Genomic DNA, 26,396 nt, shown 5'->3' on the forward strand with positions numbered 1-26,396 from the left:
TTATCAGGCATAATGTCCAAGTTTGCAGGTGATATGAAGGTCGGCAGGATTACTAATGACAGTACACTGCTGCAACAGGATCTAGAAAAGTTGAGCAGATGTGCTGAGAGGTGGCAACTGAAGTTTAACATTGACAAATGTAGAGTACTGCATATGGGAAGCAGTAACCCCAGAGTAACGTATCAACTGTGTGGTGGTACACTGACAGTGGTAGAGAATGAAAAGGACCTGGAGGTAATTGCGCAGGCAGATATGAAGAAGTTTTCTGAGCAGTGCAGATGGTCTACAAGGGTAGCTCATGATGTCTTGTCAATGATATATGGGAATTTTTCTAGCAGAGATAAGGAGGTGATTATCCTCTTGTATAAGGCAATGGTCAGGCCACACCTTGAGTACTGTACACAGGTCTGGAGGCCTCATTTTAAGAAGGATGTAGAACTGCTGGAACAAATACAGAGAAGGGCAACAAGATTAGTGAATGGAACAAAGGGTTGCTTTTAAGAAGAAAGGCTTAAGTTTTGCAAATTACAGTGTCGAGATTAGGCACCTGCGAGTTGATTTGATTGAGGTGTATAAAGTCTTGAATGGTTTGAGCATGCTCAATGCTGATGGGATTCTTACTCTTGCTCAGAATAATTGCCTGAGAGGGCAATATTTCAATTGAGGAAAGACAGTTGTAAGATTGATGTGCCGAAGTTTGCCTTTAGCCAGCGGATGGTTGATTGCCGGAACAAACTTCCGTTTCTCGTTGTAAAACTTGATAGCTTAAACAGATTCAAGGCAAAACTAGACAAACATTTGGAGCGAGTGGATGGGTGAAATAAGGGTTTTTTTTTTTTTTTTTTTTGGCTGATGCTATATAAGCTTGCTTTCTTGCATCATGTGCCTTTACTAATGCTAAAGCAGCATATATTTTTGTCTTCGTGTGAATCTGTCGTCACACTTGAAATCCAGTTCGAGGTGAGCGTGCACTTTTGCCACACTAGACCCATTCACAAAAGTCGAGATGTTATTTTTCTTCAGCTTGTTAGTTACGGTCATTTGGGCAGGCTTCTGTGCATTAATACAGAGCTAATGCCATCGAGATAGCTCTAAATGTGCATATACTTATGTTCAGATGTGAATATACTGAATATACATTCAGGGGATATAATGTTATTTCATTCATTTCCATTTGATTTGTTCCTGGTGGCAATGCATGTATTCCTCAAATTCAAGATACACACTTTCACATATATGAAAATTCTTTTTAGAATTTTTTTTTTTAAATTTCAAGTTTAGGCAAAATTTTAGGACTGCACAAACTATACTGTATTTATTAAAGTAAAAAATCTTTGCAGCTGCACAAATATTTTTAGAATTTTTTTTAAACCTACATTTTGTGTATAAATAAAGTTTATAAACTTACTCATTGCAACTTCATATGATCAACCAAGCATTTGTGGAATAGTTCTATTCACATTCTGGCATCATTAACATTTTGCCATTGTGGACATGCTTTGATTTTATTTTACTGTATTTAAATTTTTACCTCCTGTTTATTAATTATTAATTTTAATTTCTCCAGCTCTTCTAATATGTAACATAAATGGCTAAAGAGTTATTTTATAAAGGAAATATGAATGTGGGAGAGTTGTATAAGATGAAGATGGGGAAAAATTATTGAGTGTTAGATTTTCAAGTGATATGGTTGTTGGCATATTCTGAGGAAGGACTGCAGATAGTGATTAATATGCTAAAGGCAAATGTAATAGATTTGCAATAAGAATAAATACTATCAAGACAAAGGTTATGAGAGTAGTAAGAGAAAAGTGTGAGATGAATAGTGAAATAGGAGGAAAGAGAATAGAAGAGGTGAGCAAGTATAGGTATTTGGGAAGCGTAATGGCAGAAGAAGCAAAGAGCAACAGCAAAATAATAAGAATATAATAAGCAAAATAATAATAATAAGAAGCAGAGAATAACATGTGGGAAATTAGGAATTGGTTCTTGGTAGCAATGGTAGTACTTGGAGCAGAAACATGGACATTGAGAATGGAAGATATTAGAAGATTGGAAAGTTTTGATGTGTGGGTATGAAAGAGGATGGGAAAAAATAAGATGGGTGAATAATGTAAAAAATGAGGAAGTTTTGAGAAGGGTGGGTGAGAAGAGATGTTTGAAATAACCAGAAAGCCAGAAGCAAAATTGGATTGGACCTGTGCAACGAAGTGAAAGATTGATGAAGGATCTAATGGAGGGGAAACCTAAGGGAAAGAAGCCTAGAGGGATATTGAGGAAAACTAGGAGATGAATTGAGAGGGGGATGGTGGATACTGGGAAGATGAAGGGCTGAGGATAGGAAGATATATAGGGAAAAGTGATTGTTGAGTTCTATATTTGGATATACCCTTGGTAGAACTATGACGACAGTGAACTGTATTTTAAATCTTTCCTGTTGAAAGTATAACTACTTTTTTTTGCATAATTATTACTGTATTTAATGCATACATGTGTTAAATGATTTTGTATGTTGTTATAAATTATATTGTAATTGAAAATTCTTATTAAAAAACTTTGATATGAAGAGGTAGGGAAAAATTCAGTAGTCTGTTCCAAAAATGTAACTCAACCGTGTCACATTATTTTCACCTCATGTGAGTGATTTTCAAGAAAGCATTAATGATGTAATGCAAGTGATACCTGTATAGGAAATGCTTTTGCCATTTTATTCACAAATGATGTGGACAGCATACCATTAACCTTTTTACTCCAATTTGGTGACCTTTACAAGAAGATATTTTTTGAATAGTTTTTCAGTGTGTACAGCTTTTGCACCAAAGTTGAATACAGTTTAAGGACAGAAAAATTTTATTCAAAACATAGTAAAGAAAGTCTAATAATAAAGTATGATATAATGAAATGTCTTATGATATCAGATGAGAATGAAAAATAACATTAAAATCGCTTACAGTAAAATAGGACATTTAATGATATATACAACGGAAGTATACATTTTATGGAGGCAGACAGCTTTAAGTGATTACTGTACATAATTTAATACTGTGCTAGATTATAGAAATATTTAGCATTTTTAATAAGCTATAAGGAAATCTATTGCTATCATGTTTGCTTCCACTCATTTCTTTGTTTTCCAAAGCACTGGGATCTAGACATTTGCATTCCTCAATGCAATCTGAAGGGAAAGGCTTAACTACATGGTCATGAACTGTTGAGGCACAGCAGTCTCCTTCATCCCACCAACAGTTTTCTTGGTTGTTATCACCATCACAAAATCCATCTCCCATGTATGTCTGAAGAGAAAAATCTGATATATAGTGCCATGAGAAAATGGTAATTTTAAAAGAAAAAAACTTGATATATATAGAATGAGAAAAACAAATTTTTAAACTGATTATCTTAATGGTAATTTTAAGTGGCATGTCCACTTATAGTTAAATTATAATAATAAATGTGGGTCATAATACATAAATACATATGGTTTATCAAAAAAGAACTCTTTTATGATAAACTTTACATTAAGAAAATATAGCAGAAGTATGCTATGATTCTAAGAATGATATCTTTCTTAGTTTAATAAAACTAAAAAAAAAAAAAAATAGGCAATTAGAATGATGGAAAGATTTAAATGATATAATAGGCATATAAAAGGGTCAGCAAGGAGTTTTACATGTATGTAAATACAAATAAGAAATTAGCATCCCATATTCATTATGTAAGGGTTCATCTGAACCCTTAAAAAATGAATGTGGGGTGTCTGATAACCTAGCTGATGAACTTAATGAGTACTTTGCATCAATCTTTATAGATGAAATCCCCTTAACAGTGAGGAAAAACTGTACTAGTAAATCGGAGCACTATGAAATCAGTGAAATGAAAATTCAATAGAAAAAATTTTAAAGTTGAAGGCAAGTAACTTCCCTTGAATGGATTCCATATATATTAGTTATTTTGAGGGAAGTGGAAAGGGTTTGCTTTATATCAATTAAGGTTATTCGTGAGGGTTACAATAAATATAAGAATGACTCATCAGTTGAAGCAACAGTGTATTACCAATCCATAAAGGTAATTCTAACAATGAAGAAAGTAACTACAGACTGTTCAGTCTTGCCTTGAAAAGGAAAGACTGGTCAAAAAAATTATAGAGGTGATGATTAAAACTGTAGTACAAGAAAAATTATAGGGCTGATGATTAAAACTGTAGTATAAGAAATATTATAGAGGTGATGATTAAAACTGTAGTACAGGTTCAACCTGATAAAAATGGTATTCTTAAGGGGACCGTAGGATTTTAAAGAGATGTCACCACCCTCTCTTGGTGTAACCTGTTAATAGGAAGCCTACAAATCATAGTTGGATGCAAGAAATAACTCTGTCATTGTTAATTGTACTTTAGCAAATTACTTGATTCATTTTGACACCAAAGATTTCTGTATAAGTTAGAACATATTGAGATCACAGGTAAGATTTTTAGAAGTTTTTCTTGGTTTATTATGAGATAGCCATAAAACAGGAGGCAAAACTTTGTAATTAATTATTCCCCTTCAGAATATGCTAGAGTTAGAAGTAACCTTCCACATGGGTCAGTGCTGGTACTATTGCTGTTTTTGAATTTTTTCTTAAAGACACTGACAAAGGGGATAATGTCAAAATTTAAAGATGATGTGAAGATCAGGAAAATGATTAACAACTAATGACAAGCAATGCACCTTCAGGACAACTACTTCAAGATTATCAGAAAATAACAACTGCTATAATGCAGCAGAATGTAAAGCTCTTTTATACTTGGGAAATAACACATTCAAAATTCTAATGAAATCGACTTCATCCTCACTAACAGAAGATAAGATATATCATGAATGATGTTACCATCCTGAACAAGGTAAATGTTGGAAGTGATCACAGAATGGTAAGATGCAAAGAAAGGAAAAAACTGACTCAAGTAAATAATAAAAAAATCTTTGAGATAACAGAAGAGGAGGAGAAAAAGCAGTATGTACTGGAACTTAAGAACAAGTTTGAGCTTCTGCAGACTGTTCAGGTCCGAGGTATCGACGAGGAATACTACAACTTTCTGAAAGTGATAAAGCCCAAGAAACCTATAAGTAAAAAGAAATCCAAAGAAGAAAAAATTAGTCAAGACACACTTGTCATGATGAACTGAAGACGACAAATGAAGAGCAAACACTGACAAGGAGAAAATTGAGTATACTGAGTTATGCAAAGCTATTAGAAAGAGACTCAGAGAGGACATAAGAAGATTTAACACAAAAAAAAGTAGAACAAGCGTTAAGGGAAAACAAAGGATGTAAATCAGCAGCTATGCTGATTTAAGGCATGACGCCTAAGGAGTGGAATAATGCAATCATAGTTTTGCTGCATAAGAAAGGAGATAAATCAGAAATTGGAAATTATAGACCAATTAGCTTGTTATCCCACATCTACAAGTTGTTCACAAGCATCATTACTAACAGATTAGAAATAATACTTGATGAGAATCAACTGAAAGAGCAAGCTGGCTTTACGACAGGATTCTCAACTATGGACCACCTTCACGTAATATCAAAGCTAATGGCGAAAGCAAATGAATATAAAACACCATTATGCCTGGCATTTGTGGATTATGAAACGGCATTTGACTCCATACAGCATAAGGCAATGTTTCGGGCACTGGAAAGACAAGGCATAGATACCCCATATATTATGATTTTGAAGAAAATATATGAGAATGCTACCTCCCTTATTAGACTAGACAAAAACAGTAGCAAATTTAAAATTGAGAAAGGAGTTCAACAAGGAGACATAATATCTCCGAAGTTGTTTACTGCTGCCCTTGAGGAAGCTTTCAGAAGATTAGACTGGTCACAGAAAGGAGTAAATGTGAATGGAGAGTACCTTTACGATTTACAGATGACATTATGATCATAAGCCACGATCCCAAAGAATTAGAGGAAAATCCTAATCAGTTATGCAGAGTTAGTAAGGATTTCGCACTAAAGATGATGGCTAAAATAAAAGTAATGATGAACAAGTATGCCACAGAAAGGGATATAATCATTGAAGGAGCAGTGATTGAAAAGGTGGAGTCATATACTTATCTTGGACAAGTCAGCTGTAATAATGATAAATGGCTGGAAGTCAAGAGAAGAATAAATTTTGGGTGGATAACATTCAGAAAATATAGTCACATACTGAGGAGCAATATCCCAATTTGTCTGAAACGTAAAATAATGAACCAATGTATACTCCCCACCATGACTTATGGAAGTTAAACTTGGGCACTCACCAAAAGAATGGAAGAGAAGCTGAAAACTACACAGTGAAAAACAAATTATATTAGGAATCAGACTTAGATAAGAAGAGAAACACATGGGTACCTACAATGGATTAGGCAGCAAAACTAAAGAACTAAAATGGCCTTGGGCAGGACACAAAGCTCAAAGACATGATGGCAGATGGTCTAAGAAAATAATAGAATGGTACCCAAGTGGAGATAGAAGAAAATCTGGAAGACAAGGACGGAGATGGGCAGATAAAATGCACAAGTTTGTGGGTAGTAAGTGGATGTCCATTGCACAAAACAGAACAAACTGGAAAGTTTCTGGAGAGGCCTTCATCCTGCAGTGGATTGAAAATGGCTGATGATGATGTTCAAAATAACTTACATTTGAGCAGAAATGAATTATAACATTACAGGAAGAGTGGGATCTCAGAATTATGATCCAGGCATACCTTAAGTTCCCATGCATTGCAGACAGGAGGCAAAAAAGGCTCTGGTGTCCTGCTGATTTATCAGACAACTACCTGTAGAGATAGATAGGGAGGTTACAATTACACTTATAAGACAGTACTCTCAGTACAGGTATGGTCCCATACCTAAAGAAGCACCAAGTTTATTGAAAAGGTTCAAAGATGGGCAACACACTTGATGTAATTGGCAAAAAGGCACCCACATGGGAAGAGACTGAATATGTGGGATGCAGATCTTGTTAACTATGTGCATTAGAAGGGAATCTCATAACTCTGAGAGGGTATAGTACAGTGAACCAAGGTGAATTCCGTTAGCTGAAGAGAAGGTTAATTTGCCAGTAAGTTTGGTAAGTTGTTGGTACCTACAGGAAGGGGAGAACACATCAGTGGTTTTTTTTTTTTTTTTTTTTTTGCTGATATAGCAAAAGCTTGTCTTGACTGAATTACTTCAACAAGCTAAAATAATATTCCTTTTTTTTAAAGGGAACTGAATCCCTTTTATGTCCATTACTAACTCCGATATCACCTATAAGCAAAAAAGCACTTAAAATAAATACCTTCAACTTATCTTTGATAGTTAAAAGGATACAATTAGGAGTTCTTTCCATAAACACAAACTAGTAGTGTTCTGGTACACACTAATCAACTTAGGATTTTAAAACTGCATTATTCAAATTTGTTTCACTTCTGCATTTGTTGTATAATACAGTTGAATGGTTAAAACACTAGTCTTTCAGCTTAGTTTTCATATAACCTCTATTGTGAAGCTTCAATGGTTCTTTTCTTATTAACTAATACTGTAGTACTTAATACATAAGAAAAATTTGTGAAAAATCACGTATACTTACATATTTACAGTTATATTGGCATGTGATGCTTTGTGGATCTGGAAGCCATTTTCCTCGTTCAGTGCACTCAAGTTTCTGTTTTTCAATTGAAACTTGTTTTCCATATTCATCCTTCATCAGAAGTCTGCCATGCTTAGCACAAAATACTTTACAGTTATCACCTAGTATATATATATAGAGAGAGATAATATTATTATCCCAGTGCTTAGAAATTCAGGAGACCAAGTAAACATATCAATTTTAACAGATAAAATATTTTATAACAATTTAAAGACCACTGGGTATATTTCTTTTTGGATTTTACCTCAAAACAGTAAAACAAGGTTTAGTACTTAAAATATAAAAACTCCACATAGTATGCATTACAGTGGACCCCTGCTTTAAGATTGGTTCACTATACGATCAAATCACTTTACGATGGACTCTCCATAATAAAATGCCGTTCACTATATGATATGTAGTAAGCACCAGCCATTGTGATCATGTTTGTGAATTGAATTTTCATTCTATTAAATGGCAATTCTAATAAGTCAAAATAGGAGGAATATTATCCACAGGCTATAAAAATAAAGATATAAAGCACAAATTTACACTTTATTACCTTACCAATTAACAGAAAAACAGGCAAATCTACCAGAGAACATGCGCAATTTACAGAAACAAATACAGGTATAAGTAAAAAATTACTGGGTGACCCTAATATAACGTTTGGTTTTTTTACCAATTAACAAAATTAAATGATACGTTAAAATTGAAGAAATATTTTCCACAGGTTAGCAAAATAAAAATGAATTTACGCTTACATACATAGCTTAATTAATACTGTAATATATAGATACTAATTGATAATTTCTATTCACTAAACTTTTTTTTTTTTTGTAAAATTTAAAACAGTAAAAAAGATAAGAAATCAGTAACCAAGAACACGGCATGCACAAATTGCAACTAACATGATACATGCAAGTAAGATATGGAGTAACAAGTTTACGAAGCTTAAAAAATAGGAATGGAGAAGATTCTAAAAATTTATTTATGTTTTTTATATGATTGAAGATTTTATGGAAGGGGAAACACATTTCATGATAACAATGTAAAAACCCACAGAATTCCAGCTATTGGTATTATTGCAAATGAATAAGATTGAGTCTAATACCTGTTTCTAATAGATTGCACTAACAGAAAAGCCCAATAAACCAAAACTGCAAATTGTTTTTACTGTTTTATGGTAATGACCTCCAAAAATGTGCTTTAGAAAAATATCACAAAGGCATTCAAAATTGATTGTTATAACCAAACATATGATAATGATGAAAGTATAGTGCAAATCTGATTCTATAAAGCAGCTGATTCTACTAACCAGAGATCATGTTAATCATTGCCTACTTATTTCACTTTACGATGTGCTTACAATTGTCTCTGACTGGACCATGTAGTCCTTCCTCTCAGCCAGTAGCAGCGTTTGCAAGTATGTTAGCTGTATTTTGTTTTTGCATCATTCAGTTATTATTGTTTATTAAAAAGGCGATCCCAGCCAGCTTTCCTGTCAACCCCACCATCTATTGCAATACGGTACAGGTAATTTCTATCATAACATATAATATCCCCAATTTGGAGGATATGTAAGTTATATCAATGAACAGCTATTTTGTACTAAAACTGATCATGTGTCAGTCTTCTGGTCTTGATTAGAGGATTCACATGAGGAAATATATAACTGTTTCACTTCACCACAGAAAATCAACTTTGTACACAAAATCACAATCAGGATAAGTCAGGGACTTTGTAACCAAACTAGATGCTTTACCAAACTGTTTGTACCCAAACAGTTGCTCAAGTAGATTGAGATCTGTTGAATGAGGAGACCACCACAGTCATCATCATCATCATCATCAGCCACTTTCAATCCACTGCAGGATGAAGGCCTCTCCAGCAACTTTCCAGTTCCTTCTGTTTTGAGCACTGGCCATCCATTTACTACTCAAAAACTCATGAATTTCATCTATCCATCTCCGCATTTGTCTTCCAGGTTTTCTTCTAGCTCCTCTTGGGTACCATTCTGTTATTTTCTTAGTCCATCTGTCATCATGTCTTCGAGCTATGTGTCCTGCCCAAGACCATTTTAGTTCTTTAGTTTTGATAAGAATGTCCTTTACTTGAGTTTGCTGCCTAATCCATGTGTTTCTCTTCTTATCTAACAGTCTGATTCCCAATATAATTCGTTCCATTCTTCGCTGTGTAGTTCTTAGCTTCTCTTCCATTCTTTTGGTGAGTGCCCAAGTTTCACTTCCATAAGTCATGGTGGGGAGTATACATTGATTCATTATTTTACGTTTCAGACAAACTGGGATATTGCTCTTCAGTATGTGACTATATTTCCTGAATGCTACCCATCCAAAATTTATTCTTCTCTTGACTTCCAGCCATTTATCATTATTACAGCTAATAACTTGTCCCAGATAAGTATATGACTCCACCTTTTCAATTACTGCTCCTTCAATCATTATTTCCCTTTCCGTGGCATACTTGTTCATCATTACTTTTGTTTTAGCCATATTCATCTTTAGTCCAAAATCCTTACTAACTGTGCATAACTGATTAAGATTTTCCTCTAATTCTTTGGGATCGTGGCTTATGACCACAATGTCATCTGCAAATCGTAAATGGTTTAGGTACTCTCCATTCACATTGACTCCTTTCTGCGACCAGTCTAATCTTCTGAAAGCTTCCTCAAGGGCAGCAGTAAACAGCTTCGGAGATATTGTGTCTCCTTGTCGAACTCCTTTCTCGATTTTAAATTTGCTACTGTCTTTGTCTAGTCTAATAAAGGATGTAGCACTCTCATATATTTTCTTCAAAATCATAATATATGGAGTATCTATGCCTTGTCTTTCCAGTGCCCGAAACATTGCCTTATGCTGTATGGAGTCAAATGCCTTTTGATAATCCACAAATGCCAGGCATAATGGTGTTTTATATTCATTTGCTTTCTCCATTAGCTGTGATATTACGTGAAGGTGATCCATAGTTGAGAATCCTGTCCTAAAGCCAGCTTGCTCTTTCGGTTGATTCTCATCAAGTATTCTTTCTAATCTGTTAGTAATGACCCTTGTGAACAACTTGTAGAGGTGGGATAACAAGCTAACTGGTCTATAATTTCCAATTTCTGATTTATCTCCTTTCTTATGCAGCAAAACTATGATTGCATTATTCCACTGCTTAGGCATCGCACCTTTTCTAATGCACTTTGTGAAGAGCCTTGCCAGTTTTTGTATTATGTCTCTTCCTCCCAATTTTAACAACTCTACAGTAACTTCATCTTCCCCCGGGGCTTTTCGATTCTTCATTTTCTTCAATGCATGTTCTACCTCATCAGGAAGAATATCGGGTATGTCGCATGTGTTGCTACTTTGCAATCCATCTTCCCCACTGCTGGTATCATTCCCTCGCTCCTTGTATAATTCTCTATAGTCTTCTGCTATTTGAATTATGTCTTCTCTGCTGTTTATAAGTACACCATCGCTATTCTTCAGTTTCAGTATCATTTGTCTTTCTGTATTACTGCTCATGGCTGCTGATTTAAATCCTTTGTTTTCCCTTAATGCTTGTTCTACTTTTCTTGTGTTAAATCTTCTTATGTCCTCTCTGAGTCTCTTTCTAATGGCTTTGCATAACTCAGTATACTCAATTTTCTCCCTGTCAGTGTTTTTCTTGCTCTTCATTTGTCGTCTTTGGTTCATCATGACAAGTGTTTCTTGACTAATTTTTTCTTCTTTGGATTTCTGTTTCCCTATAGGTTTCTTGGGCTTTATCACTTTCAAAAAGTTGTAATATTCCTCGTCGATATCTTGGTCCTCAGCAGTCTGCAGAAGCTCATACTTGTTCTTAAGTTCACCACAGTAGGCCAAATTAACTGTTATCACACTTTCAAGTGTAGCTTTAAATTCTCACTCTTAATAATAAGTATCAGTTTCATTTATTTAAATATCCTTAAATGATTTCCCTGTCATCAATGTTAAATCAAGCAAGTAATTAGACAAAATGCCAAAGGTTTGTTAAAAAAATGCATATATATTTCTTGGTTGCAAACAGACAATGTACACGGTTTCACTGGCATATAAATTAATTTTAAACTATGGGAGGAGTATTTTAACTGTATTAGGCATAAAAATAATAATTCTCACAAATAACAATATCTGAGTATCTCATTTGTGCATTACTCGAGAATTTTGACTAGAAACAAAATAAAGACTGGGATTTTCAAACGAAACAAGAATTATGTGATATTCAAATAAAAATATTCACCCATTAAAAACAAATTAACAGTCCACTTGAAAAAACAATTACTTTTTGGGTACAAATATGTAAGTTCTTGTGGTGTTTGCTGCTCATAAAATCATTCAGATGATGTGTACAATATCAAAACAAGTCCTTTACAAAAAATCATTAAAGTACATGTTGAGAAAAATGGAAAAAAATTTACAAGTACTATTCTCCTAGATGACAGTGATAATGATGGTTCATAACCGCACAAAGTTGAAACTTCTGTTTTAGAATGGAGCTGTTTTTATTTAGAAAATAACCTAAATGAAGTAGAAAGATAATATTATGGGGTGGAAAGTATTTATTATAAGAGATAAGTTTTTAGTTCCACTCAAGGATATTCAAACTAAAAAATGTCATGCATAGTAACTATGCATCTCTTAGCATTTTATACATACCTATATTTTGGCCATCACAATGGATTTGAATGCTGGAATCATTTAATTTAGGCTTGGGACAAGTTACTACAGAATGATCAGAGAGAGTGAAGCAAGAATAAAATGTTTGACTCCATGTACCATCCAACTCGCAGCGGTTGTTTATAACCTATAAGAAACAAGAAAAACATCTGGTAGTATAGTGGTGACCTTGTTTTTAAGTTATGTATTTCTTTGTTTTCTAAACTGATTCTTTAATTCACTTATACATGTGGTGCACATAATAGGCACATTATTCTAGAAATGTTGGAGTTGCATGCAGCAGGTTCTTTAAACACAGTGAAGCTTAGGACTGTCAGGTGTGTAAGACAAAGCAATCCCTGTTAGCCTGTTGCTTGTTTAATGAGTATAGAGTCAAATTGGATTTAATATGAGGGTGGTTCAATGAAATCCTTCCCAGAGGATACTTGATCATGAGTATTGCAGCTGCAATTCCATTCCATGATCCATTAGAAGTGTACTGTTTTTTTTTTTTTGTTTTTTTTTTAGTTGTTAGTGCATCAGCTTCTGTGGCCATAATGCACCAAAGTTTTTGCATTTTACTCTGATCCAAGCCCGAGGTGGGATGCGAACCTGTGACCTTTGGGTTGCCAGGCAGGCACTTTACCCACCTGGCTAGCCCAGTCGGTGAAGTGTACTGTAAGATATCACTTAGTTGCATTATGAGTATTAGTGTGACTGTTCAACAAAGTAACAAGTACACTCTTGAAAATATGGCATATCTTTCCAAGCAAGATCAGTGTACAGTAAACCCTAGATTTAACGGATTTCAGATTTAACAGACCTGACAAATAATACAGTGATGTACATATTAATCTCGACCATATCATTTTTTTTAGGTTATACAAAACTACTTCAGTGTTATTATTAATTAAAAATTAATAATAATTACCTATTTCCATTATTGTTTTGATAATTACCTACTTTTATTTTTATAATCAAATTCAGGAAATTATTTTTTATTCTTTCTGAAAAACGTGTTCAAATAGCTGTTTTCACAGGTTACAGATAACAGATAAGAGCTGGTGGTGACTTTCGAGCTAAACGTGACTTAGGACACAACTGCAGGTCTACCGACTCACTTTGTTTCAGTCTCAGTCTGCCTCAAGCTATCGTGCGGTCAGGTTGTATACAGAGTGTTTCTGTGATTTCTGAATTGTGACTTTATTTATTGAGGATAATAAATAAAGTGATAGAGAAGTTAAAAGAAAGCATGTAAACTTAAATATGGCACAGAAATTAGAGCTAATTAAGAAATTAGAACAAGGCGTCTCAGTTTTTTTATGCTGTAAATTTCAAAAACACATGCTACTGCATGTGTTTGTGAAATTTACAGCATAAAAAAACAAACTGTTTCTGATATTCGTAAATCAAAGGCCAAATTGCAACATAATTTTATATTGTACAGTACTGTATATTGTATTAAAGCTTTTTTTTATATTAAGAACAATAAAAAATGCCCCTCCCATGTTACATTTGATTTAACAGACTTTCAGCATTAACGGACACCCCTTCTCCTCTATTAGGCAGTTAAATCGAGGGTTTACTGTACTATGATTCAGTTTTTGGCACCAGGGGGCTGTTAACCAATAAGCATTCATTGGTAGATGCAGTCTGGGTACAGTACAGTAATGCTAGTGTCAAAAAATAGGAATGAAAGACTGCTTGAGAGAGTTTCACAAAGGAAACTCTCTCAATTGTCATGAATGCATCATGACAATTCAACTGCCGATATATGCTGCAGCTTAGACCAGGGCACAAGGCATTGTTATTATGAATTTGTCTTGCACAGTCAAACAGTGAATCAGAAATATCACAAAATAGTTCTGTGGCAATTGCATGATACTGTTCAGAGAAAACAGCTGGAAAATTGAGCTTTGGGAAATTGGTGAATGCATCATGACAATGTCCCTTCACACTCAGCACTTTCTGTTCAAGAATTTCATGTGAAAAACTCCATCACCGTGGTTCCCCATTTGCCATACTCAACAGATTTAGCTCCTTGTGATTTTTTTTTTTTTGTTTCCCAAGCTTAAAACACCCTTGAAAGATCATAGATTACCAATAACTGAGGAAATTATTTGAATATGACACAGGAACTATCAGCAGTTCCAAAATACACTTATCAGGAATGCTTGTAGAAGTTTGAGAAGAGATGGAAATGGTGTATATGGTGTCAAGGAAATCCATCCAGTTAGCCATTAAGTTTCATTTCCCAAATATCAGTTCAGTTCCCAAACTTTTTGGTAACATCTCATAAATACCAAAATCTTTTTTTAGCAAAACAAGATTTCTTAGTTCATTTCTATATAATAAGGCTCAGTTTTAGGGTAAGGCAATCATGGTGGTTGCCTTGGGTCTCACACTCCAATTGACAAAAAATTTAGATAGCCAACTTGTCTGATAGAAATCAGACCATGAAATGCAGAAAAATACTAAAACTTATATGCAGTCAATGTTCCATATAAGTTTTAGTAATATGCAAGAATGGATTTTAGTAATATGCATATAATTCAAGAATGGATTAGCAACTAGGCTATTCTGTCCATTGAAAATTACATTGCCAGTGAACTGGACTAAAATGAAATTATATCTCAGTTTGCATTAAGCTGACTAGATTTGTAAGTTAGAATATCAGCTATGGAGATGTTTATATATTCTGGGTTTAAATTATTGCATAATTTTTTTGAAATTGGTCATTCATTATTCTGCTGTGGTTTTTGGCATCGAAAAATGCAATGTTTTCACACTCATTTTAAGCCAAATTTTTTGGCAAAAAAAAAAGGTGAACAAAATAGTTCTCCACTAAAAATGATTGTGCAAGGGATAGGGTCAAATGAGTTTGATATAAACTTTACTACCCAAGAGAAGGGTCCTCCCCTTCTGTCAGTGTGCTTCTGCTGCCTTGAGTCCCACAAACTGTGGGACTCAAGGCCAAGCCTGTATACAATTCTTTTGAAAAAAAAATGGATTTTACACTTTGTAATGATATACTAATAGCAGAGTTCTTTTCCAGTAAGAAAATTAAAGTAAAACAAATTTGGTCTGAAAACCTGTACCACTATACTTAACAAGCTAAAAAATGTAAATTAAAATGTGAAATGTCTATGGATAATTAACTCACCTCTTTTTCATCATTACAGTATATTGTACATACACTACCAGCTTTAAAACCTTTAGTACAGTTATATTGTCCTTTTAATATCTGAGGCGGTGAGGGACAAGTGACTGGTACACAGGATGGTCCTGTCCATGACCCACTACTATCACACTGTAGATATAATGTTCTCCTAGAAACAGGGGAAAACATTAGCTTGCTGTGTCTTATATATACAGTCCATTCCGGTTATTTGGGACACATCGGGACTAGTGCATTTTGGCCCGATTAAGTGGCTGCCTTAATTTTCCGAAGTTTCACATAAATAGTTAAAAATACAATTAAAAATAACCCCCCCCCCCTTTACAATTGGTTCACTGTACAATCAAATCACGTTACAACAAACTCAACATAGTAAAGTACCATTCACTATATGATATGCAGTAAGCACTGGTCATTGTGATCACGTTTGTGAATTAAATTTTAATTCTATAAAACAGCGATTCTAATTAGTGAAAATAGAGGAATATTATCCACAGACTATAAAAGCAAAGATATATTAAGCACAGATTTACCCTTTATTACCTTACCAATTAAAAAATTAAATGATACGTGAAAATCGGAAAAATATACGTGATAATCGGAATAATTAATACATACTGTAATATGTACATACAAACTAGTTGACATTTCTGTTCGCTGACATTTGTGGGTGGGGGTTAAAATTTAAAACAGTAAAAAGATAAGCAATCAATAACAAAGAACATGGCACACACAAATTGCAAGTAACATGATACACGCAAGTGAGAACGGAGTAACGAGTTACAAAGTTTTGAAAATAGGAATGAAGAGAAGATCTGAAAATTAATTTTTTTATATGATTGAAGATTTCATGGAAGTGTAAACACATTTTATCATAATAACCCACAGAATTCCAGCTGTCGGTATTATCGCAAGTTCAGTAAGATCGAGTTTACTGTCCGTTTATGATAGAAAAGTGACTGCTAACTGTTTTTATTGTTTTATGGTTGTGACCTCCAGAATTTCGACCGAACCACGTGGTACCTTCGGAGACAATCGTAGGGTAATCTCCAGTGCTGTGGTCTCCTGCCCCGATTAAACGGCATGCTGTCCCAATTAAGCGAAGTAAACCCTGGCTATTTTCTCGATTGGTTTATGTTTTTTAAGATTTGCCCCAAATAAACGGCTGCCCTGATTAACCGGTGGCCCAAATAATCGGAATCCACTGTATTTTATTAGAAATATATAAGGCATATAATCCAAAGTAATTATCTTAGTAACCCAGTCTGATCTTATTGTTAATAGCTGCAAGTGATCCACTGGCTATTATACAACAGTATCTCATTATAACAAGTTCATATAAACAAATATAACAGAAATTCCCTTCAAATCGTCATCTCCTTGCATAGCACTTTTAACTGGGGTTGTAAAAACAGAGCACTGAGTAAATCTGTGTTAACTGGGGGAGATTTATCCATAGGGAATAATGTAATTAATTATAACCGGTTGATGTGACCAATTTTCTGGCTAATTTTTAAAACACTATAAGACAATATAGCACAATATTAACTGCAATTAAAACATTTAAATACAACTTGAAATACATAAATTATCCAATAAAGCATAAATACATCTACAAGAAAATGCAAGAAACTGACCTTAAAATTATGGAATCTTAGATATTAATATATATATACAAAGGGTACTAGGAAAGTTTTGCAATATGATGCAACAATGAATCACAGGAAGCTGCTTGTTGCTGCATGTTGAGACATGTTCATACGTGCATAGTAGCTGCCGTGCCAAGTCGATGGGCTCAGTTATTCATTAGTAGTGAGAGTGTAAAGTGCTTGCGATGGCATCGTGGTCACGAAATGAGATAAGGACAGTTTTGCGGTATAATTTCGTGCGTGGTTTAACCATAGACCAGTGCTTAGAAGAAATGACTCTTGCACTAGATGATGATTGTCCACATCGTACAACGATATTCAGGTGGTATAGAGAATTCCAAAGGGGAAATTTCACTCTGGAGGATTCTGAGAGGCCGGGAAGGCCACGAACGTCAGTTACGGAGGAAAACGTTACTGCTGTGAGGAAAATGCTTGACGTAAACAGGCGAGTGACCTGCCAACAGATAGAGGATACTTTGGGCCTAAATGCACCAGCAATTCGTTCGATTCTGCAAGATCATTTGCACGTGAAGAAACTTTGTTCTCTCTGGGTGCCGCATCAACTGACTGAAGAGCAGATGACATGTGACTTGGTGCCGGGAGATGTTAAAAAAGTTTGATAAGGGACAATCTCGGTATGTGAACAACATCGTGACAGGTGACGAGACTTGGCTGTACTATTACGATCTGCCGACCAAGGCTCAAAACAAAGTTTGGGTCTTTGATGATGACGACACACCCGTAATTATCAGAAAATCCCGATCTGTAAAGAAGAAAATGATAGCTGTATTTTTCAAATCGAGTGGAATTGTGGAACGTGTCGTTTTGGACACGCAGAAGACAGTCACAGCTAAGTGGTATACTGAACAATGCCTGCCTAAAGTCATTGGATCTATGAAGAACCTGCGGCCAAAGTCAAGAATGGACACCTGGTACCTCCATCACAATAATGCTGCAGCTCACCGCGCCAAAGCCTGCACCGAATATTTGACCACGACAGGACTGAAACTTCTCGAGCACCCTCCCTACAGTCCAGACCTTGCTCCCTGCGACTTTGCACTGTTCCCGCATGTGAAAATGAAGCTAAAAGGGAGGCAGTTTTCCAGTGATGAGGACCTTCTATGGGCTTGGGAAAACGAGTGTGCTTTACTCCCTAGTGAAACTTGGCAGAACTGGTTTAAAGATTGGTTTCGGAGGATGGAGAGGTGTATTGAATGTAGAGGAAATTACTTTGAAAAAATTAAATAAACAAAGCTGTATTGCAAAACTTTCCTAGTACCCTTTGTATAATGATGTATTTACATTATTATTACAATAACAGCTTGCTATGCTGTTAATTTTAAAATCGCTCAACTCCACTAAATGTAGTTCAAGAGCTTGAATGTGAAGATGGGCATGAATAATTTTTGTTGGAGTCTCTGCATCAGCAGAAAATGTTAAAGGCATCATCCAACTCAATATCCATTCTGTATCATAGCTCTATTATGTTGTTATTTTTTAACCTCGATATCAGAACCTCAGAAGTCTACAACCTTCCCAAAGCTTTCTCCTCACCCCATTCATCTCTTGTTACACTTCCTGCCAGGCACTTACACAGTTATCAATAGCATTTTTAATATTGTATTTCCAAACTTCCCTAAGGCTTGGTGCATTTTGTCCCCTCATTTGCACCCTTAAAGACAGAGAAAGCCCTTCTGATGTAATAGGCCTTGTAATTCATTAATACAACCTGGTTAATTTGTTGGATGAGAGAAGTTAGATATTGTGGTACATTATCCATTATCAAAAGAGCTTTGTACTGGCTATCCAATACTGTTCAACAAAAATAAACCAAAAACCATTTGGAAAAGACTTCTATTGGCCCAAGGCTTCTTATTAGACTTCCATATGATTGGCAATCTTGGTCTAATAAATCCCTTAAGATCCTAGAGATTTTCTTAATGGCAGGCTAAAAGGAACTTCAACTTGAAGTCATAGAGTAACATGATGCAACAAGCATCATGTTACTTTGGACACTTTAAATCAAAGCATGAATTTTTCTTCCTTGGAAATAAAAGTTCTCTTTGGCTTTCTCTTCCAGGGCCACATTCATTAACATTAAGCATCTGTTGAGGCTATCCTTCAGTAATTTCCAAAAGTACCTTCTTAAATTTTTTTAGCCTCCCTTCCATATCAGCAGTGTTACACAGGTTACAACACTTACCGAATCTGTAAGATGGAAAGATTGTTAACATTGGATTTAAGAGAATTTTATGCTCTGTAAACAAATTTAACAATCTTTTCATCTTAATCCTGCATTACTTGTGGAATATGATTGTACCATTAATGCAGTAGGTGTATTAAACCCACTTCATATTTTAATTAAATCAGTTTTAATACACATAATTATATGGCTTTAAATGTTCTTTTTGGGTCTGTTTCATCTTCTTCATTGAAGTTTTTTCCTGTACCAACTGCATGAGAGCTTACTTGAACATCATATTCACTTTCAACAAGGTGGTAATTTTTTCATATCTTGCCACATCTTTTTCAACTTCAGCAAGTTTTTTTTTTTTAATTCATTGTATATGGAACATGAACTTAATTTATAATAAATTATATTTAGAAATATAATTTATTTGTAAAATTATTATAAATTTATTTAAAAATTAGAATTAAGAAATTTATAATAAAATATATTCTTAAATGGACTTTAAAACTTTACTTTTACACAAATATTATGTGCTTATTGCTGGATTTTTGACACCCCAGAGGCTTATATTATCATGCCATGAAGGTATTTCTCTTAGATACTAAACTACTGTCATTTAGTATGAGCACTAGTACTGGCAAATGATGGGAGAAAGCAAACTTATACAGCATCAGCAAAACAGAAAAATACTTTCCATATCACTTGTCCATCCCCTCTAACAGTTTGTCTATTCCTCGAATCTATTTAGACCCCACCTCTACAACAGATGGAAATTTATTCCAATAAAAAAAATTACCTGTGCTGGCTGAAGGCAAATTTCCACACATCTACTCTGCAACCATCCTTCCTCAGTTTGAATTTATGCCCTCTCAGGCAATTATTCTGAGCAAGAGGAAGAATCCCATCAGCATTGAGCATGCTCAAACCATTCAAGGCCTTATACAGCTCAGTCAGATCTTGCAGGTGCCTAGTCTCCAAACACAGCAATTTTCAGAACTGAAGCTTTTCCTGATAAGAGCACCCTTTTGTTGCCCTCATTAATATATTTTCTCTTCTCTGCACTCATTCCAACAGATCTACATCCTTCTTAAAATGAGGTCTTCAGACCTGTATGCAGTACTCAAGATGAGGCCTGACCATTGACCTGTAAAACAGGGTAATCACCTCCTACCAAAATTTCTGTATATCATTGAAAAAATCCAATGAGCTGGCCTAACTTGTCTGCACTGCTCAGAGAACTTCATGTTTGATTGCACAATTACCCCCATCCCAGATGTTTTTAATTCTCAGCTATCCTCAGTTGCACATGGTTGGTATGTTATTCTGGGATTACTGCTGCCAGGAGAGTTATTCATGATTGAACATAATTTTTACATTAAAGTGTAAAAATATTTAAATCAAACACAGACACATATATTTAGAAGGTAATGTATGCATTAATATATACTTCATTCAGTTAATATATTCTTTGCTCTCATTGTTTTTTGTTTGCTACCAATTTGCAATTCAAAATATTCTTTCTCGCATATATTAGTACTGGCAAATAATACACGGAAGTGAGCTTGTACATCATATTTCTTAAATATCATGTGGGGTCACTTTGACGTATGGAATAAATACTTTTTTTTGCACACTTAGTTCATTTAGTGTTTCATTTGTTTGTTCGATAGCAAGGATGTTAGTTTATTAGAATCTGCAATTCCATATGACAGTTTAATAATAAACAAGTGTACTTTTAGATAATGCCTGTGTTATTTGTAGATTGCACTCTTGTTTACACTCTAGTAAACAAGAGTGCAATCTATTGGGAAAAGCATGCATTATGTAGTGAATCAGAATCGATTTCACTAGGTAACATATGCACTGACTAGTGAAATTAGAATGATGTTTCAGCAATTTATACTTGAACTACAATTGTTCCTTAAACTAAAAATGCATACAATCCCTTGTTCAATGTATTCATTAGTAGTCTACACTTTAACACCGCAGCATATACGTTAAAGGATTTTATTATAATATAAAAGCTGACTTACTTTCGTATGGAGTAACCTTCCACGTAATAACCAGCTTTACAGCGGAAACGACAGCTGTGGCCATAATAAAGGTTATCTACCTGTCGGCAGTGATGGCTATCCAAAACAGCATGATTTGGAGCTGAAGGAATATTGCATGTCAACTGGCATTGGGCATCCGGAATAGACCAATGGCTACTCTTTTCACAAATTACTGATCCACTACTGGAGGAGCCCCCTAAAAGAGGATAATACTCTCCATATAAACCTTACAGTAATTATGATTCACAGACAATAAGTAATATTTTATAGTTCTTTTACTGAAAGTAAAGGAAATATAATGAATAGTATAATTTAAAGCTATGTATACATATCTGGCTAGCTCATTTATTACTTTACTGCAGATTTTAAGTTGAGTTTTCTAGTGGACTCTAGAGAATTCTACAGGATGCCAAAATATTAGAAACAGAATATCACCATATAACTTTCGGCAGGAGAATCATGACTGGACACATGACTTGAAATTGCTGATTTGCAGCATATTATTCTACACAAATAAAGTATACCAAATAGTAGTAGCTCCATAAAGCATGAATTTGTGTTTGGTTTTTACATTCCATGCTCAGAAAATAGTGTATTTTCTGCTTATTTTCATGGTTCAAACTAGATTTTCTGATGTGCTTGCTAGAATGGTACTAAAAGTCTCTGAAATTAATTACTGCTGTGAAATAATGTACATACATGTTTCTTCTGATAAAGAGCAAGCCAAAATAGTATTCACAGAAATGTAGGTGTGCCACTCCCCCCTCCTACCAGCCAAGTTCAAATCTGATGATAACTTGCAAGTCAGTAATGTTAGCAAGTGTCTGAAATGATGACATATTTACAGCCTTATTAAGAAAACATTTAATCTTTAAGTGTGTGTGCATGTATATATTTGCAGCTCCAAAAACAGCATTTTCATTCATAACAAAATATCTGACTCAACGTGTCTCAAACTAAATTCATAATCATATACAGCAAACCCCCGCTATTTGCGGTATCTGTATTCGTGGTCGTTGATTTAATATAAAATGAAACCTAAAAAAATGTGAATTTTAAAGTGCCATGAACATTTTCCGCCATAAAAAACATCGGCATGGCTAAAATCATCTTGCCCAGTCAAAACAGCGCTTAGTGGGCAAGGTGACAAAATCACCAGCACAAACTTTTCCCGCTAATCCTTGTTCAGTATGTGTTATGCACTTGTCATGGAAAGTTTTGTTGTTTGCTTTTAATTGATATGCTTACAAAAGTCAAAAATATATGTTTTGCAGTGTGTTAGCGTAAACAAACTTTTTCGAGTGTGTTAACCGTTAAAAGAAAGTGACTTTATTGTGGACGAGTTCTTTTCTAATCCCTACAAGAACATGGCTACAAATAACAAGGGAGTTGTGAAAAGATCAAAGAAGGTAATGACATTAGCGAGTAAAACTGAGTTATTAGACAAAATTTCTAAATACTTGGTACAATCAATCAAGAAATCGAAATAAAAAATCTACCATAGTGTCCGTGAAAACGCATTAATTGCTTCAAAAATTTGCTCTGTAATTTGTGATGTTAAATTAGAAAAAATGGAAAAGGCTGTGGATAGAAGACCGAACTAAAAAAAAAATTCCGTTAAGTTCACTCATCATTTGTGAAAAGGCAAAACACCTTTATCAACACTTTAGCAAAACTGGTGATAGCACTGGCGGGATAAGTTTTTTTAGCTAGCAAAGGCTGGTTTGAAAGATTTGTTTGAAATTTCTAATAAATATTACATTTAATATTAAATTATTTCTTATTTTCATTTCGATGCCTTATGCTTATATTTCACTATTTACTGGTTTGTTTTTTTTTTGTTAGTTGTTGGCACATCAACTTCTGTGGCCATAATGCACCTCCCAAAGTTTTTGCATTTACTCTGATCCAAGCCCGAGGTGGGATTCAAACCCGTGACCTTTGGGTTGCCAGGCAGGAACTTTATCCACCCGGCTAGCCCGGTCGGCCTATGTACTGTCTGTGTTTGTTTGTATATGTACATAGTCATATTATGTAGGTACATATCATACATAGACAAAATTTTAGATTAGTTTTTCTTATATATTTCATACCTTGAAATGGAACCCTTTTATTATTGTGGGAGCCATAACTCAGTATTCGGCGCCTCCGTAGCCAGGTGGGAAGGAGCAGCAGTGCGTATCACATGCTTCTTGATTAGACCGGGGTTCGAGCCCGTCACCACCAAATACGAGGATGCGGAAAGGTCAGGGAATGACCACCGCATATCCCTGGAGCAATATGGCCTTAGTTGCTAATGCTCCTAAAAAACCAAAACAACAACAACAACAACAACTCAGTATTCGCGGTTTTGGTATTCACGGCATTTCTCAGGAACGTAACCCCTGCTATTCGTGGGGGTTTACTGTACTCTCATACTTGAATTCAGTTTAGAGCCTTAGATGAGTAATGCTATCATAAGAACAATTCTAATATGTTTTAACATCAACAGTACAAATTGAGCAGCAGGCTAACAGAGCACTGTACTAAGTTTCTGGAATCTTCTTAAGACAACTTTTAATGTTGCAATACTTTCCTTTAACAGGAGGTTTAAATAATCGGTTACGTGCTGCCAGTAAGTAAAAGGTCTTACTTTAATCCCATACAAAGGTATATGCATACATGTTTATGAATATGTAAATTGTTTTATTTACAATTGCAGTTTTATAACAATCTTTAAGCTAATATAAAAATATATATGTGTATATACATATATGCCATCATTCTTTCTATTTTCTTGCCAGTTACAGAATTCTTCATCGACCAGCTCAAAATGATAAACAAGTTCTTTTGAACTTGTTTTGAATAAACAAGCGTTTATTCAAAATTCTTTTGAATAACCACTTGTTTATCTAAAAATAACTGAAAATGACAGTTAAATTCTTATATTTTCATTAACCTTAAAAAAGCATTAATACTGCCAAAAATTAATTAACATTATTTCATAATCATACATAACTGTGACAGTTTAATCAAAGATAAAAGCATTTACTTCAAAACAAATCATTTTTCATGTTACTCATGAACACTAGAGTATAAACATCACACTGTATTACAACTCTTTTTTTAAATATTACTATATTAGCATCCTTCTTTCTCTGTTTTGATCACCTGGTAACGCATTATAGCAGTGATTATGCAGTAAGCTGGAATACGCTTAACATAACTTAACTGTCACAATATGAGTCGTAACATCAGTAGCCTCTTTTTTTTTCTTTTTTTTACCCTTTGAAAACATATTGAAACATAAGAAACATGTTTAGTATTTCGAAATAGAAAAGTAGATAACTAAAATAAAAAAATCAAAGATATCATTCACAATAATCTAGCCAGAGTTATAAACAAGGCAAGGCCTTTGTTACAATATAATCTATAAGGGAAACCTTGTGGTAGTTTTCAAATAATACTTTATTTGAAAACCATCATAAAGTCTGTATAACTTTAAATATGCTGAAATAATAATTACAGACAGTTTAATTACATTCTTCTAACTGCCTCTCAACCCAAAATTAGAAAAACATTGATGTTTAAGTTGTTGTTGATATAAGTGGTTGTTAATGGTCCTGTTATTCAATGAATGGCAGACAATCTTAATAGAACACAAAAGTCTATCACTAGCACAGCCCAAATATATTGTTACTGTTGAATACCTATGAAATGTTTTGAAATGTGCATTGCCAATATCAGAATTATAAATTAAGAACTGACAGAAAAATGGAATAGTTATCATCATACAAATCTGTATACCCAGTGGGTATACAGATCAGTATGTTAACACAAATCATTCCTTCAAGGATATCAGAATTCCATTCATTATTTTTCTCCAAGTAAACCTGATTTTTTTGTTAGATGTCCAGCCCTAACCAGAGTATGCCCTCTTTTCTGTAATACTTGCTTCTGTAATACCACAAAGCCACTCTTGAGCCACCTCAAAGCTTAATTACCATTTGTTTTTGCTTTGAATATCCAATTAGCTAATCTCCCTTTCCCTCCACCATTTCTTATACACCCATACCATCCTAAGATCGCTAAATTTATCTCTTATTGGATATTAGTTTCCCAAATTTTTTTTTTCTTCATATTTCTTCATTTACCATTACCATTGCCTCTATCTATTATGCAGAAAAACAGAATATTCTGCTCAATATATATTTGTTGCTATGGAAGTGTATTATTATTATTATCAGCCATGTGCTGCGCCAGACAAAAAAAAAATTTGAGTACCCTGAGAGAGAGAGAGAGAGAGAGAGAGAGAGAGAGAGAGAGAGAGAGAGAGAGGAAGGAATCACCAAAAGAGAGAAAAATGATGATATCCAGCTCAGGACCCTGGGTGTGCCAAGCCCATACTCACCAGATGTGAGCCCCCTGGGGTTATGTAAACGTAATAAAAAAATCATAACACATTCAGGGCCATGTTCATTGTTGAAATCTGGAAGCTACTGCATCTAGTCATGAGCTCTTAGGGCTAGAAAAATAGTAGAATAATATTAGTAGAATAACAACACTTCCTGCTTAGTGGGGAGATAGCATTTTCCTGTTCACATCTAGGTGCTTGGAAGGTTTGACGTAGTCTTGAACAAGTCAGCTGGATGCTACTTATTTGAATATCCTTTTAGTTTATTGTTTAGCTACAGTATTCCTGTATTCATCCCTTTGATTTGTCTGATACCATATCAGTCTAGTCTTGTTAATTCCAATGATTTAATCTTCTAGTCTTGGAAGGTTTTTTTTTCCTTAGCAGTAGTGAGTCAAGCCCTTAATATATTTGTCCGGTTTGGTCTCCAATAGCAAAAGTCCATCATACTTATTGACTTCTCTAATATGAAATTAGGCGATTATATTATTATTACACAGATACTCAAATATATCTGCATTAATTACTGATTCCATTAACTTTACATACTACTGATGTCTGTCTAATTAATCTGACATTAAGTTTTGAAATAAATGAGCCTTCTCCTTTAAAATT

At 34.5% G+C, this 26,396-nt stretch overlaps 1 protein-coding gene across 1 annotated transcript in view; it reads right to left on the reverse strand.

Moving 5' to 3' along the window:
- Positions 1–3,047: 3,047 nt before the first annotated feature.
- The window catches only part of LOC150084039 (pappalysin-1-like), a 68,338-nt gene continuing 44,989 nt past the window's right edge, over positions 3,048–26,396 (reverse strand). Inside the window, exons 14-18 of the mRNA XM_090375782.1 lie at positions 21,368–21,584; positions 15,480–15,645; positions 12,317–12,464; positions 7,599–7,759; positions 3,048–3,293 (exon numbers count right to left, since the gene is read on the reverse strand). Coding sequence (XP_090231908.1) covers positions 3,048–3,293; positions 7,599–7,759; positions 12,317–12,464; positions 15,480–15,645; positions 21,368–21,584 — 938 coding nt within the window. The remainder of the gene's footprint in view (positions 3,294–7,598; positions 7,760–12,316; positions 12,465–15,479; positions 15,646–21,367; positions 21,585–26,396) is intronic.

The sequence above is a fragment of the Mastigoproctus giganteus genome, chromosome 6 (assembly GCF_048544385.1).
Source record: "Mastigoproctus giganteus isolate SK-2022 chromosome 6, ASM4854438v1, whole genome shotgun sequence".
Lineage (NCBI taxonomy): Eukaryota > Metazoa > Arthropoda > Arachnida > Uropygi > Thelyphonidae > Mastigoproctus > Mastigoproctus giganteus.